The following is a 17,862-nucleotide window of genomic DNA, read 5'->3' as shown; positions in this document are numbered from 1 at the left end:
AAACGCAAAACACCTGCGAGGAGGCACAATGACTGCAGGTCAAGATGGAGCGCATTAATTGCACAGAATAAAGTTTTACTGTTGTTTTATATTCTCTGTGCAACAATAGCTTTTCCAATTAAAATCTGTGATTTATGCAGTAACAATTCCGTCACTTACTGTAACACATCCGTGTGAGACTGCTTGAGGTAATAATATCACTCTGCCTGGCAATATCACACGAGCAGACATTGTTGCTGTAAGGTAAAAACCTGATTCTGAGGCAGCAATAATATGTAAATCACGTCACCATCATCCTTTATATCCAGTTATGAAGTTTTCATGTGGCAGCAGTGAGTAGGTCAAGCCTTCAGTAGTGTCAAATCATGCCATGCTAATTACAGTAGGATAGATGGAGCTGTCATTATGTTGTGTTCAGCCTCATTAGTCAGTGGTCATATTAAGTGATTGCTCGTGGTCAGCTAATCTGCGTTGATTATATCAGCATAGACAGAGAACAGGCTGGAGGTAGGAGACTGATGGAGAGGGAGGAGAGAGAGAGTGTGTGTGTATAGACATCTGTGTGTGTGTGTGTGTGTGTGTGGGAGAGTGCTGATATGCAAGCTTCATCCCACACGCAGAAGGTGACGCAACACCTAACACATTCTCAAGCACCAAAAATCTAATACACTACAACACAGTGTGTGTGTGTGTGTGTGTGTGTGTGTGTGTGCATGAGTGTGAGTGACCTTGCGAGTATATTAAGCCTTTAAGTTTTTACATACTCATCTTTCTCTCTAACTCACACATACACACTCACACACACACACACGCCTCGCTCTGCTTGGTGATCAGCATAGCAGCATCACCATGACAACAGCTGATGCTGCCTGCAGTGTTGGCCAGCATCAGAGGAGAAGCTCATTGGTTACCATGGCAATGGTGGTCCAGGTTGTAAACATTTGCATTAGCCACACCCACTGTGACATCACCTCCTCACTATCAGCAACGTAGTGTCAAGACCTCTTGTTCTTTAACTCAGATTTAGAAAATGGTTAATTTCAAAGAGAATAAACGAACAACATTGTTACACAACTCATTTTCAATTCACGATCACAGCAGCACACAACAAGTATGTTCACATGTAACAGTTGATCAGGATCAACCAAAGACAGCTGTACACATCAGTCACGGCGCCTTCAGGGTTTCCAACAAGTCTGAACACGTTAATGTTTCCAAGTCATTGCTTTTAACCTTCAAGTTGCTCCAATATTTATTCCCATACGATGTGAGGCATAAGCAGGAATAAGCAGGAATAAGCACCAATACTGTGCAGTTCTGTGGTGTATAGACAGAAAAAGACGAAAGGGACACATCAAGACAAGACTATAAAAAGGTTTCCTTATTTGCACATTTTACCTCTTGTACTATACTTCTGAGGCTCTCAGAATTTGTCATGATTTCAGAAAAAGAAGCTTTGTTTTATTCCTTGTCACAAGTTTGGTTGTTTACACAGTCGTAGCAAATGCTCCTTCTCTTCTTCTCACTCCTGCACTGAAGCACTGCTCCATTTCTATGTGGTGATGATGTATAGTTTCTGAGTGTGCAAAAAAGATAGTGGGAGGTGAAAATTTGCAGTTATGGTGTGAAGATTCACAAAAATACAACTCTTTCTTCAGCTCGTTACATGCTGCCCACTCAAGAACAGACATGATCGACAGACATAATGCGCCACAAACTGTGATGAAGTTTCATAGTATACATATGCATATAGGTTGGTACAGTATCTGACTCCTGACAAACACACTTAAATATGCTGTTCGCTACCCATTGCACTGCAGTGATACCACCATGTTAAAAAAAAAAGAAGAAGCAGGACAGAGAGACAGAGAAAAGGAGAGAAGCCTACACAATCTCAGTCATATCCCACGAGGCACAGGGAGAGTGGAAAGTTTCCTTGGGCAACAGAAAGATAATGAGCCACTCTCTACAGGAGCGGGGTGTGTGTTGGGGAGAGTAGGTTGAACTTCACTGTATAAACGCACTTCGCTGTATGGGTTGAGAGTGATAATGACATAGCTCCCACACATTTTCCATTTTAAAATGACCAATGTATAAATGACATTTCAAGACCTCTTTCTAGCAAAAACTGCAATTTTTTTTTACAGTTTTGCTCAGTTTTACATGTGATTATATCAGAATGTGCTTTGACGTACACGAGTGAATTGTAAAGGCTTTTACCAAACTCTCCTGTGTATGTTACATCTTTTAATTTTCAACATTTTTATTTAGTTTTCTGTGACTGATCTGTGTAATAAAATGCACATAATAATGAAGAGGTAAAGCCAAAGTGAAAATTGAAACACTATAAAGTGAAAGCAGTAAAAGAAGTCTCACTTACTCACTGCTTTATTGTTGATTCTTATAGAAATATCTGATGGATTTATACTATTTACGCGTGCAGATAAGATGATTTATTAAATAACAGGTAATATGAGTATCCCAGCTGACTTGATTTATCTCTTTATGTTGATTGATGCATTATTATCTATGGGAGTAATATGCATGATATATTCACATTGCTCACTTTGGGCAAATAGGCTCTCAGATTTCTCTCACAGTCCTAATCAATCAATAATTCTCTCCGTCAATGTTTCTCTCTCTCTATCTATCTATCTATCCCTCCATCTCTCTAGCTCTGTCCATCCCTCTCTACACCCATTTCCTGTGACCACTAAACACCTCTTTAAGGCTTTTAGAGCTCTTTCTGGAGAGCCAGGATGACTTTCATACCTCTGCTTTACCGCTCATCAATTATACACAAACAGGGTGGGAGCTTGGGGGAGTGGGAGGGAGGACCACTGTTTGAGTCCACAACAAAAACAACAGAAAAGAGTGGGGTTAACCATTTAACTGTGATTATTGAGATTACTAAACTCCGGCGAGGATACAGTACGAGATCTAACATGAATAAGATATGACAAACACTTTGCTAAGCTGCACAGAGTTCCTCAGGCAACATAAATTCTGCATTTAGCTTTCAGCAGACATAGAAAGTGGTACAAAATCACTTTGCATAATATATAGTAGCTCTAAATGGAGATAATGAAACTCCAATTGCCATACTGTCCATGGTGCTGCTTAACAATGTCTGATAATCTAAAGTCAACAATGGAAACATTGAAACAGACAGATTGACCGGTGCACAAAGCATCAATACCATCATTGCCAGCAAGGAAACGATATTGCAATAAAATGCTGTCTAGTGAGATAAAGTACTATGTGTGTATATTGTGTGTGTGTGTGTGTTTGTGTTTAGGTATAATGGCCTATCAGTCATGCAGTAAGTGCCCTGGATAGGAAAATGGCAACACCTTGGGGAAACACTGGCCAATATGATTACAACAAGTGGGGGAGGGGTTACTTTTTCCATGGGCTGAGCTGTAAATCTGCAGACAACTCTCAAAGTGCTGCAGAATTGAAACATTTTGAGTGGCGCCCCACCCGTTCGGGAGTTTTAGATCAATAATGTGGGTTTGAATCCAATTCAGACATTATTGCGTTCGCCATCTGAAGTGCAAATAGTGTCGAAAAGAAAATACATCATAATGCTGAGAGTAGCCATGACAACGTATTATCAAAAAATGCTGATTCTTTGAAACCAGGGTGACAATTATCTTCTCCAAAACAGATCTGCTGCAACCAACTAAAATGTCAATTAATAAAACTCTATGTTACTATGTATTACCCTGAACTTTTTTTGTAATTTGGGACTTTTGTTACAAGTCTGTCTGTGCAATGTCTAAACTCATGTGACTTTAGAGAGCCGGTGTTTCAGGGTGTGAAAATACTTTGAAAATGGGCTCTTTAGTGCAAATCATATATGTATTAAAATGAACTGGATATTGTGTTCAAAGATGGTATCTGATTAATTCCTTGGAAAGTTGCTCATGGGTACATACAGGCTTGCGTTTCCTTGTTTTTGGGCCCGTCAAACATGCAAGTCCTTCTACAGCGAGCCCAGCTGAGCGTCCATTTGAGACTTTCTCTGGCCAAGCTGGCTGACTTGCTGTTGGCTCCCCGCACATATGAATGGGATAAAATGGTTTAATCATATTATCATCTCTTCTAGACTTTCCAAATGTTAGTGCTACAAATGAATAAAAGTCTGATAATAAAAAGAGTCATTTCGAGTTGTTTGTGACGCTCAGTAAAACGCATTCACCATTTAACAGCTGCTGCTTTTCTAATGATTGTGTATGGGGAAAATGTGTTTTGAGCAAGTGTGTGCATCATGATGCTGGCAGAAGTTACAATACAGACGCCAAAATCGCCTCACAGCCCAGCACTGTTTCTCAGGGCTTGGTGCAAATGCAATCATGAGTGCAACCTCTCGGCACAGGCACACAAATGTGTGACTGAATTAATTCTTACAATATTGCTGACCAGAGCCTCAAGCAGGAATTGAGCTGAAGCAGGTTGAATACACTGTTAGCAGGAATCCAGTATCAGCTGCTCGAGGGACTCAATAATGGCCAGTCGCACCAGCTCACAGCAGCAGTTCACTAATGGGCCAAGAGTTCAGGTCAGCTTGTCCTCAGAGATAACGGTTCCTTCTCACAGAGGTGCAGAGTGCAAAGCACAGCATCTTAAATTTACAGACAGCATCTAATATTAATATGCAAGACCCCAAACATTCTTCCAGGAGCAGACGATGCACATTTGAAATGCAAATTAAAAAGTGAGTAAAACTTACAACATGAAACAAGCCTACATAAAAGGGATTTATGTTTTCTCTGTGCAATGCTGAGTGCTTGGTTTTTGGATGAAAAGGTGCCAGGGATTATGTCAGATTTAAGAATCTGAAAAGATAGAGGGGACTTTGAAGCATTATTGGAATTTGCGTCATGCAAATTACCATGGTCACAGAATCATTTTTATAACATTATGGAAGTGGTAAGGAGAGGTGTCTTGTAAGAGGCTTTAGGACAACTTAAAACTGTTTACTGCAGACAGTGGCTGCAGCATCTATTAACATCAGAGGGGATCCATGTAAAGATCCTCATAATCTATATAGCATTGCTGCCTGAGTGGTTCTTTCATGGGATGGGACGGTTGGATTGCTTTGGTTATTAAATAAGCAATTTATGCTTAAGCTGCTGGTGTGATGACTCTAGTTGATTAACATAGACAGCAATGTTCTTTACAAGTGAACACTATGCTTCCTGAAAATTGGTGTAAATGTTATTACTTTTATTTAACCAACCAGTCAGGCTATGGACACATTCTCATTTAAATAAAGCTTCATATATCATTATTATGGCATAATATTTGTAATAGTGCCATCACTGCACTTAAACATTTTTGTTTAAGCATGTGCAAAGTGGTGATGTAATGGACAGCTAACTGAACTCATCAGTTATCTGGGTTTATACTTGACACAAGGGGTTAACAATAGTCCCACCATAGATACCTATAGTGAAACTATGCCTACTTACACCTACCCTAAGTTTTGATTGACATCATAGTTTGGCATCACATTTCACGTGCCAGCACAGATGTATCTCACATGATCAGGTCACACAGTGAAAATGATATTCCTCACTCTAATCGTGTGTACATTCTTTCAATTTCTTTGTATCCAGGTAACTTATTTTTCACCAATTGCAAAGTATGAAACTCGTGTGCAAATGCCATGTTATAGAGTGACGATGTGCAAAAGATCTGCAGTGTAATGGCCTTGCTGAATGTGCGTTACTGAAAAGGAGAGGACTACCGAGCCTTTCTTGAACGTCCTTAATGTTGTCTTCACTGTCAACAATCTCCTCCAGCATTAGAAACAGTCCATGCTGATCAGTCACAATTCTTATGGTTTCCACTTGGAATCTCAATAGATGCAGTAGCCTCGATATATAGTTAAAGGTGAGGAGGTGCACATGAGCTGTGGCGCAGCTACATTTGCTACGTGAATAGGCTTGGTGGCTACACTATAACCCATTAACACAGAACTATAAATCTTCTTAAGTCAATAAAACAACCTGAGTTCCATGTCCAATTTAAAAGGAGATGTAAATTATTTATAAACATACATCTATGGAAACATTTCAAAAATGTTTTTTTTCAAATTCTTGCTGTAACATCATGTAACGAAGGACCAAGGTGACATTGACTCCTCTCTCATCAGGTCAACAGCACACCTTCCCTTTTCGTGGTAAGATTTTGTATTCAATGTGGATTTAGCAGCTAGTACCACTGGACTGCTCAGCTAAATGATGGCTTTGCCATGGCAACACACCAGCTCTCTGGGTCTCATACACTATGCTGGATCTCATTTCCATGACAACATTATCAGAAATCTCAACCACAAACAGGGAGCTGCTTAAGCTTCCATTTAAATCCTGCCTGCTTCACTGTTTTGGCTAAGAAACTGAAACTAGAGAATGTTTGCTAATGTAATGACCAGCCTCATGTGCACGCACACACACACACACACACACACACACACACACACACACACAGTAACAACAAAAACCCAGCTTAAGTTACATGCTTCCCACCATGATCCCCTACCACCCCTCAAGCATACGGCACACACACACACACACACAGCCTGTGATGTGTGTGTTACCTGGCTGGCAGTAATACAGTCGGTGAAGGCGCTCCTCCTGGAGAAGAACGTAAGGAGCTGCTGCCAGCGAGAGGAGGACGTGGAGGGGGAGGAGGAGGCGGGAGAGGAGGTGGAGGGGGAGGAGGTGTGGGGAGGTGCCAGCTCCTCCGAGGAGCCACGCTTGGGTCCCAGCTTCTGTTTGACTCCTAGCCCCGCCCCTTGACCCCCGGATGCCCCGCCTACCCTCGCACTGCGGGGGTACAAGGTGTTGTTACCGAAAATATAGTTCATTGTCTCTGCTGTCTGTTCTTCCCTTAGACAGACAAGGTAGAGTTCATGTTGTAGAGCTTTTCCATTGCTTCATCTTCAGTTTCTCTCCTCTGTTGCTTCGTTCGTTCTCTCTTTATGTCTCTAAAGCTCTTGAAGCGTTGTTGTCTGATATAAAGTCCAACTCTTCCCTGTATTTCTTTAACCAGTTCCGGGTGAAGACTAGGTGGCTATTGTTGATATGATATTTTCATCTTCTCTTCTCAATTTTCTCTTATAGTTATCCCTTTTCTCTTCTTAAGCTCCCTCAGGATGGAGAGAGCAGCTGGCAGATGGAGAGTTGATGATGAGGAGGAGCTGGAGGAGGAGATAGAAAGTGCAGGGCAGGTAGACAGAGTCCTCTTAGAGTTGGAGCATCAGTCTGTCTGTCAGGGTCTTTGTACATCCATTCATCCATCAGTCCATCTGCCCGTCTGTCTTGTTGTCCATCCATTTGTCCATCATCCCATCTTCTCTCTAGCCAGGAGAAATCTCCAACATCCACATCTCTGGAAATCCAAAATCTCTTCTCTCAAACTCCTTCCTTTCCCTCACAGAGAGGACAGAGTGAGGGGCGTGGGCCAGGCAACGGCAGGATATGAGAATTGATTATTTAAGAGAGTTCACTCTTTCTCTCTGTCTTTCTCCACCCCACCTCTTCCTCCCTCCTTCCCTCCCTCCCTCTTTCCCTCCCTCCTCCTCCTCCTCCTCTCTGATATAGTAGTCCAAGGAGATGACCAGTCAATCTCCCCTCTGTCACTATGTGTGCTCCCATTAAATATGGAAGGAAGAAGGGAGGGATGGATGGGTAGCTGGATGGATGAAAGGAGGGAGGTGGAAGGATGCTGGCGAGGAGGAGAGCATCTGAAGTAGATGGATGGTTGGAAGAATCATTCTGCAACTCTTCTGCAACTCTTCTGCTTCTCCTCCCCTCCCTCCTGTATCTCTGATGTCGCTCCAAGTCTCACTCTCTCTTCTCGTCTCTCTCTCACTCAGTACATTATTCAGTCTCTCTCTCTCTCTCCTCTCTTTTTTCTACCTACCTACCCCCCACCCACCCTCTCTCTCTCTCTCTCTCACTATCTCTCTCTGCCTGTCTTTCAGCAAATTGTCTTTTCCAGTCTTTTATTGGAGCTGCAACCCGACGCCTCTCTCTCCCCTTTACTGTCAGATATCATTACTGGTACAAGCCACGCCCCTACATTCCAGCCAGCCAATGACATAACACAACCCACCCTACTCCAAATACACACACACATACACACACACACCCTGAAACATGCATGCACACACAAACATATGCAATGATGCCTGTTGCAGGTTGAGGAGGAGACAAGGTAGGAAACAGCTGAATGCCACAGAAGAACAAACTGAAATGCTAGCAGTGGCTAGATAGATAAAGAGATAAGTGTGTGTGTGTGTGCGTTTGTGTGGGAGACAGAGAGAGAAGCAAGAGTGAAATGAGAGAGACGTTCACCCAGTTTCACCCAGTAACAACAATTCACATAGAAGCACAGCACCAACAGGTATGCTTCTAATGTATGTAATGTAATGTATGTGTGAACTAGTTGATAGGTTTGTTGTTTATACATATGTGCATTGGGTGTATGTGTGCTTGGAGGAGAGAGATCTTCTCCTGAGGCTGTTTCCAGACACTGCAGCACCCAGCTCTCCCACACACTCTCACTCTCTCTCTCTCTCTCTCTCTCTCACATGCAGACACATACACACACTCACACACACACACACACACACACACACAGACAAACATACACACATACACAGAAATACACGCATAGAGCATGACTCCAGAATGGAAAACAACAGGCTGTTGCTGGGCACCGACTGAGATAAAAGAAAAGAGAGAAGGTAGGAGAGGAGAATAGAGGAGAGGAAAGGAGAGGAGAGGAGAGGAGAGGAGAGGAGAGGAGAGGAAAGGAGAAAGTCGACAACCGACCAGGACAGCAAGCATCCTCACAGCATCCTTAAAGCATGGCAGAAAGGCCTAGAGGCTTTGAATTAGCTAGTGTGTTTTAAGGCAAAGGGAATATAAGTTAGTCCTGTAACTTGCTTCACCACGTCTCAAACTGACCTTAGCTGTAGTCTCTAGCTCTCTACCTCAACTAATCCAAACCATTTCATTTGGTATTCTCAAGAATCTTGGGTGCACAGTTAGCCATTGCTAACTAAACAGCTATTGTATCCTCCCTGAGGATTAGCCACAGGTGGAGCAGCACCCCTGTCACAGCTTCTTCCTGTGTTTCCTTGGGAACCGTATCTATGGCAACAGCTTTGCAGAGTCCTGAAATACACCTGATACTGGCTGACTAATGTGTTGTTTTCCTAAGATCTGAATAGATGTCACTGTGATTTCTTATGCTTCTTATTAACCTTCTGAGAAGAAACCTGCCTCATATGTGATAACAGAGTGGGTGAGAGTGATCGAGCGTTTTTAGAGCAGTTTCCCCTGAATCTGGCTTGAATCATCCCACTTTGGAAGAGCCCCGTGTGTATACAATGTGAATGAGGCATAGTCCCTACAGTCCTACTTCACAAAGTTCCTTCTAAATTCTCATTTTGACTTTATATCGACACCACTGAAGTCTATTCATTTCCTGTAAGTAACTCAGAAAACTTTTCGCCACTAAATTAAGCTAAAACTTGCTATGTGGGAACAATCACCCACCGTGCTGGCTGAGAAAAGTTATTTGGGACTGACAGTCTAGGAGTTCTCATTAGCCTGGGTTAGCAAGTTAGGATTTCATGACATTCAAATAAGTAGCCTAAGTAAAAGTCTGACCTACAGCATACAAGACAAAGAACATAGCAGTATTTTTCCCATATTTGTAATAAAGGTTTGTAGCTGCATGGCTGAGGAAGTGCAAAATGAATGAATTTGAGAGCTGATATCAGACATTCACACATAACTAAACTTTGTTCTAAACACCAAAAAAACAGAACCCAAGATGAAAAAAACATGCACTAAGTTGTTGATGGTCAGATGTTGGGTACAAACTACTTGGTTAACCATCGAAAACAGCACATATGAAGAGCTAAAACTATATGGCTGCGGAGCACTACACTGATGCAACCGGAGCTTCAAGCACCACCCACAACCGGTAAGAATAGGGAAACACATCAGTCATGTTGTGCTCAGTGCTAATGCACAGACAAGCTAGCAGCTAGCATAAATTACAACTGGAACAATATCATTAGCATCCGCCCGTCACCCTCTACCGTCAGTCTGTCTGCATTTAGCTACATTAACAAAAAGTACAATCCACAGACATGTGAGCTGACATAACAATTCAGTGACACACTGGCCGTATCACACCAACCCCGCCTTCGTGTGCCTCTTTCTCTTTCACTTTTTCATTCTCTCTTTCTCTCACCCTCTCTCTCTCTCCAGTCAAATGTCAGCCAGTGAATGCCAGCTCTATTAATATTTCAGGACCAATTAAATAAAAGCACACATCATGCATGTTTAATGTCCAACTGCTGAGAGAGCCAACTTTGCCATTCCATCCTCTACAGGTAAGCCGAGCTAGTTATAGACGGCCTAACATACAAACGCTGCGTTCACTTTTTTTTTTTAACAAATGATTTCCTACTTCTCCTAGTCTGGCTGTGGGCCACCACAGACTGACCCACAAATTATTTTGGATCCGAGCTCAAGCAGGCTGTAGACAGTCTGACCCTGTAGGCACAGTAACCTACTAACAACACAGCTACGCATGTTTGGCCGTAATATAACCTGGACTGTTGTCTGTCTGAACTCCTAAAAACATAGTACAGTATTACCATGCTATGTAAACAATCAGATGTTGAACATTAGTGGCCGACTAAAAATTGAAACCTAATTTTGTATTTTTTGTTGCTCTGTCACATTGTGTTAGCTTGTCTTTAACTTCTAACATGACTCTCAATAAAACTGCAATAAATATTATCTCTTTATATTGTCAACAGCCATAAAGGGACGCTTGTACAGCTATAAGCACTGTAAGCCAGACGCCATGCGGATCTAGACTGTGGTCTATTCCAGTGGTTCCTAATCATTTTGGCTTCCCCCCAGCCTTTCCATTAGATCCCTTTCAGATTCTGGTAAGGGCCATTTTGAAGAGCTACAGTATGTCAAGCTCCCATGGTAAATACGGAAGATATAGTGAGAGAGACATAAAGCACTGGGGGGTGGTTGTTTGTCTTCTCAGCTATAAAGCAATTTATTTAAACATCAAACTCATTTTTCTCCCAAGAGACCTGGGTGCTTTCAGCATCAACAACAAAGAACATAAAATAATGGAAGCACAACACAAAGAAACCCCCACAAAATGTCATAATTAATACAAGCATCAGCTTATTTCATTTCTGTTTTCCAGCCAAGTATTAGAATACACAGTGGCACATTCACAGTGGTGTATATCACACTGCTATTGAGAAATGCTGATCATCTCTTCGCGTCACACCTGTCCTGAGTGACAGTGCCAAGTCAATATTTCTCATTCACTTATCTTGCGGGTTGATGAAATTTCACTCTGCTAGATGGCTCGATACCAACAAAGACAAGGTGAAACTAGATACCTGGCCATCTCTGCGCTACTTTACGGGTGACAACATGCAGAAAATTCAATATTTCATCTCTAAATAAATAATAATAGATAAATATAAGCTGCTCAGTGCTCCCGCGGGTGAGGTCAAGCTTGATCCATGCTGTTCTGTAAAGGCTTTATCGCACTGGGTGTCTGTCAGGGCAGAGCCAAACCTCGCCGTAATGGTTTATAAAAGTGTCTGGATGTTATTTTTTTCTTGCGCATGTACTGTACAGTAGCTGGATTGATTGCCCATTCAGCCCAGTGGCCTTGCAAACTGGGGCAGAAATCACTTCACACCTGTTAAACGCCAGTCCTGCATGTAGAGGTCTTACTGACTGTTGATTTCTATTACTGTATCAGCAGGAGGGAAGCAGGATTCATTGGGGAGGAGTGATTTGGCTGACTGACAGGGTTGAGCAACATCCAGCAACAAATCTGCCCACTGTCTCTGTGTCTGTCTGCCTGTAATTCTCTCTTTATCCCATCTCTTGCCGCTCCCTGGTCCTCTCTGTCTTTCCTTCCTTCCTTAATTATCTGCATTAGCTTAATGACTAAGAGCCACTAAGGTCTACGAGTGGCCTATGTGTGTCTTACTGTTTGTGTGCTATACAGAGACAGCAAGTGACTTTTTACTGTTCTCCTCAGTCGGTCTCTCCAGTAGATATAACTTCTGGCAGTGAAGTTATTTAAACATAGTCAATTATACTGCTGCAGTACAGGCTGCATTTCCTCTCCAGTCAAACTGTCTAACGGGTTTGTCAATACTGATAACAATGAGTCCTACTATTCCCTTTATTACTCTCCCGTCTGTGCTGATGATATTCATTTATTCAGCCATCACTGCCCGCAATTAAACGGTTAGAGAAATTCTGTTTAGTCAGATTTTGATTTGTGAGGGTGCCACACACAGAAGAGGTTCGCTCTTTGGCTTCTGCTGCCTCCTGCAGTTTATAACTGCAATTACATCTAAACTAAGAGAAGATGAAAGGAGAGACTGTCAGCTCTCTTTCCACTCTCTTTCTAATGAACAGGTTCCATACAGAAGACTCAGCAGCAAAATTAACAGGTATTATGGGACAGACAGCAAGAAGTTTGGTAATAGACTAGATGTTAGAAAGAAATTATTTCTACTTTCTGGGCTTTTGCTTTACTGAGTAGCAGGTGAAGATTACACTCAGGTTTATTCCTTGTGTAATCCTCCACATCACATCCATGTCAGACCATGTGTACAGTACAAAAAGTCACACAAACATATCAATAATATTATCATGCTCTGCATTAGCATCGTCCAGAGAACCAAAACCAGTGGATACAAGAGCATTAAGGCAGCGTTTTGGTTCTGACTTTAGGAGATTAGATATTCATGTTAAATTATTTAGATAAAAGCATGCAAGCCAGTGAGCATGCAGCAGAGCCGATCTCTTAAAGGTGCTACATGGAGCATTTTTAAATGTCAGCATAATGAACATATCCTTGTAAAATTAATCAGGATACAAGGTATAATTACCATAAACAAAAGACAAATCTTCTGTGGTATTTACTTTTCTATTGTTTCAAAAGATTAAATCATATAATTTCCTACAGGAATTTCCTATTCCTGTCACATACTTGTCCCATCCCTCCCTGCTGTCTCCTCTCCAGATAAGTTGCTTGTCTGTAAGAACATAGACATGCTAGAAGGTTGTTTTTTTTTGTTTTTTTTCTGAGAGCTCTGATGCTTTAGCTCCATTTGCACAAGGAGAAAAGTGTTGTATTGCATAAGGTTTCCTGTCTTTTAACAATTTATTGATCTTGATAAAAAGCTACATGGAGCACCTTAAATTGATAAATAAATTCAATCGATGTAACGACAACAATTCCCATAGATTAATGAGTCTCAAAAAACACAAGAAATAATAAATAAAAAAGAACTGCATGCTCAAATATCTTTAAAATTGGGGACAAGAAACGACTGCAAACCAACATCACATCACGAATGAACAGCGATGAAGTCATGCGACGGGCTCAGAGGCGGGATTACCTGGTAGTAGGCGTGGCTTTGCGAATAGAGGGAGGAGAAAGGTGGGGCTGGGACTTCATTCAGCCTCTCTCCCTCTGGGTGAGGCCACGCCTCATCATCAAACGGAACCTCAGGAGATTCTACCTACGATGTACAGACAGAGCTCAGGATGGTGCAACTCATACACACACACACTACGGCAGACTAATACATTAGGCGCCCTGCAGGCTGATCATTGCACAGGTGGCAGCATTAATTTAACACAGTTATCTATAATATATTCATTCTTTCATGATATACTTCAGGATCGAGCAGAAAGTCACTGACAATCAGTGACAATTGATTTATTTAACTCAAAAATGTAGATCATTACATATTATGACCAGTAGTGGAACGGATAGAAAAGAAGTCTTAGGTATACTATTCTAAATATATATGTGTGTATGTGTATATATATATATATATATATATATGGCAGATCAAAAGTCGGGGCTTAAATCTAAAGGTGACCGTGCTTTTGCCATCAGGTCCCCTCGGCTTTGAAATGACCCGCCTCAGGATGTTAGGTTAGCAGAATCAGTAACTTCTTTTAAATCACTTCTTAAAACCCATTTCTACAGACTTGCTTTTATGTGATGTTGTATTTTTTATCATCTTTCTATATTGTCTTTTAATCTTTATGTCATCTCTCTATTGTTTTTCATTGTCTTCTACTGTCGTCTTCTTAATGTCAGACTTGTTATTGCTTTCTGTGTCATGTGTCTTTGCTTTTGTATTGTACTGCCTTTGCTTTGTCTGTCAAAGCACTTTGTAAACTCTGTTTTTAAAGGTGCAATATAAAGATATTATTATTAATACTATTATTATTATTATTATATGTTGCATCACAACACAAGATGTGATATACTGTACGCATGGATTATTTACAGTACATAACAGAAACTGAGTACATCCCAATATCACTAAAATGTTAAATGATTCAAAATTGTATCATCTTACAATAATTGTAGTATTTTTAGGGTGAAGTGAAAGGTATTTGATCTTATTTGTAATTAAAAACAAACAGGTTAGAAGGACTAAATTGAAAATACAGGCCTCAAGTACAACCTCAATGCAACAATAGTGAGTACACCTGTGACCACTGAAACGAAAATGATTACACCTGCGACTTCCAATTAGATTAGATTAAATAAGGCTAATTGCCTGAACAAGGTTGTAAAAGAACCTGTGAACACCACAACTTTCTTAGTTTTGGCCTTGGTTGTGTCTCATGCAACATGGCTCCACATGGTGAGGAATTGCCTGAACAAGTAAGAAACGAGATTGTGAGACTTCATAAAGATGGGAGAGGGAGAGGAGCAGAAGTCAAAACACAGTTGCAGCAGTGGTTATTAGGTACAAGAGGACACATACTACCAATAACAGACGGTGCTCCGTGCTCGAAAAATGACGCCACAACCTTGCATTGACAAACAGGCGGGCAAGTGCTTCTGATTTAACTGTGGAAATTGGTGTTTCAGTGAATGATCAGACAATGCGAAGGACATTACATGAAGTCAACCTCTACAGATGACGTCCAAAAATGAAAACAGAACAGCACAAAACTGCAAGGTTAAACTTAGCCGAAGAACATGAAAAGAAGCCTGATGAATACTGGCGGCACATTCTTTGGTCAAATGAAACAAAAATAAATTTCTTCGGATCAGATGGAGTCCAGCATGTTTGGCGCGGACCTGGCCAGGACTACCACAGTGACTGCATAGTGCCGACCGTGACGCATGGAGGTGGGAGTTGCTGATATGAAGCTGCGTGAGTAAAAAGGTGTAGGGGAGATGACATTTATAGATGGCACTAAGAATGCAAGTTTGTATACCTAAATACTGACTGAAAAGATGACTCCCAGTCTCAGGAAGATGGGCAGGAGAGGGATTTTCCACATACTAGTTTTTAAAGAAGAAAAAAGTGAAAACTATGACCTGGCTAAGTGTGTCTCCTGACCTGAATCCAATAGAACCTTAAGAGTATTTTAAAGAGGAAGGCAGAGCAACAAAACCCCTCCAGCAAAGAGCAGCTAAAAAGAATCATCTGTGAAAAATGGCACAACATCTCTCCACAGATCTGGACAAGACTGGTATCATCCCTGCCCAGGAGGATCAAATCTGTCATCAAAAACAAAGGCGGGCATATAAAATATTAAAAAATAAAAGAATGGAGTCTCACTGGTGAAGGCTGTACTGACTTTTGTTGCGGTTCGTTCCTAAATATGGACCTTTCATTATAGTTTGATTAGTGAAACATTCTGTGGTGTTTTGTCTAAAAACAAATAAAATTGTATTAATTGAAAGGATTTGTAATCGCTTAACATTTTAGTGATATTGACCAGAGATGTTTTGTTATATACTGTATATGATGAAGACGTAACACAAATGTACACTTAAGATAAATTACAGAGAAAAAGAAGGAGAAAGTGTGTGTGTGTGTGTGTGTGTGTGTGTGTGTGTGTGTGTGTGTGTGCGCACTTGAAAAGGAGAGAGAGAGAGAAGGGAACATGTACATGGAGAGAGCAAGATGGCAGATCCATCTGTCATGCAGAAGAGAGCCAGATCGAGCACCTGTGGTCTCACTCTCACACACATACACACACATACACACACATACACACACACACACCATTTGGAAAGGAGGAGTTCTCAAAATAACCCGAATACCCAAATACACCAACAGCAATACACAAGAGTGATGCAAAGATGATGGTGTTTATGATATAGTGGTGTGGTTTTGTTACTAGATAAAGATATGTGGATCTCTAAGCTATGTCCATGAAGCGTGAGATGAACCTCAATGGTCACAGGTGAATGATGAAGATGGCATCCAACTAGGTTAACAGCCTAAAACTCTTTAAATACATTTCCAGATAAAATACATAGACATAGACAAAATGCATTGTTGGTGTATGGTGGTTCATGGTTCTTATCAAACAGAAGGCACATATTAAAAACTTGATTAATTAATTAAGTGAATAAAAAGATAAACAATCAGTCAAATAATCAGCCATTCATGTGATGTTACAATTTTGCATTGATGTCAAAAAACCTCGCTACACACCTCAGTAACTTCAACAGTGAAATACTTTGAGAAGAGATGGGAGGCTGTTATCCGGCCACAAGGTGGAGCTACAAACCAACATTTCCTCCACCACACTGATAAAAATGAACTGCTGTAGTTTTGTCCGAAGCTTGTCCTGCAGACAAAACTTGGACTTGAGGTGACTGGCGACTGAGTCAGTACAATGACAGCGTATGATGACTTAGAACTGACACACCGCTAATACACACACTCCTCTGCTCTGACTGCCCGCAGCATGCTGAGGGCTGTCGTAACTTACCCAATAAACACACACCGCCGCTGACAACATAAGTGATAATCACTCATGCCAGATTTTTAAAAAAGGAAGACATATTAGTGGGGGAGGGGGGTGGGGTATGATACAAAGAAGAAATACAGAAAATGACAAAGAGACAGAGACATGAATGAGAAATGAGAGAAAATCAAAGGAGCGAAAAAAAATCCTTTGCCGTTTTAAATCTTATTCTTTATTGCCTGTCAGCTGTTTAAGAATCATTGTAAAGCCTTTTGTGGCTTATAGCTTGAAAAAAACGGAGCATTTGCGTGGCAAGAGAATGATAGAGAGAATCCACGGGAAAATCACTGGGTGAATAAACCTTTGATCACTGAGTTTTGTAGTTCAAGGTGGTGTAAATAATTTGTTTCTTAATATGCATATTCTCATGCATTTCTAATGGACTATGAGCCTGTTTCTGCTCTCTGCCGGATTCCATATGAAAAAAGACACCAGTAAAACCTACAACTCAAAAAAACAAGTAACATAAAGAGGAGCAAGAAACATAAACAAAAGATGTTGACGTGTGTAATTAAGAAATGAGTGTTTGCATGCTAGAGAATATATGAGTGTGTGTCTGTGTGTGTGTGTGTGATTGGAGCTGTGAGAGTACAGTGATTTAAGCATTAATCTGCAGACAGATACAGCCCAATCAACCAAAATATAGAGATTACCGAGCGACGCTGTGCGATTATGTGTGTGTGTGAGATTGATATAGAGGAAAAAGAAAAGGAGACAAAAAAAGAGGGAGCCAGACGGACACAGACTGGGTGCAGAACAGAGATAGTAATGGGCCTCATTACTAAAAAATGGGACAAGCATTCGACTGAATCCCTGCATGCCAGTTCTGCAAAAGTATTCTCCTGGTACAAAGAAAGGCTCTGTGCATGGAAGTAAATTTAGGCCAGTATCCTTGACTTCTAAGTACTTTTCAAAAAAGACCTAATTCTGGAGCCATATTGAAAAAAGGTCTCACTACTTC

General features: G+C 41.1%; 1 protein-coding gene across 1 annotated transcript in view; it reads right to left on the bottom strand.

Annotated features, from left to right (window-relative positions):
• Positions 1–17,862, bottom strand: part of LOC121900946 (disks large homolog 1-like) — a 118,228-nt gene that overhangs the window by 66,480 nt on the left and 33,886 nt on the right. The window contains exon 6 of the mRNA XM_042417538.1: positions 13,502–13,624. Within this exon, the coding sequence (XP_042273472.1) occupies positions 13,502–13,624 (123 nt within the window). The remainder of the gene's footprint in view (positions 1–13,501; positions 13,625–17,862) is intronic.

The sequence above is a fragment of the Thunnus maccoyii genome, chromosome 7 (assembly GCF_910596095.1).
Source record: "Thunnus maccoyii chromosome 7, fThuMac1.1, whole genome shotgun sequence".
Lineage (NCBI taxonomy): Eukaryota > Metazoa > Chordata > Actinopteri > Scombriformes > Scombridae > Thunnus > Thunnus maccoyii.
The sequence above is the reverse complement of the archived record's forward strand: the minus strand, read 5'-3'. Positions and strand labels throughout refer to the sequence as shown.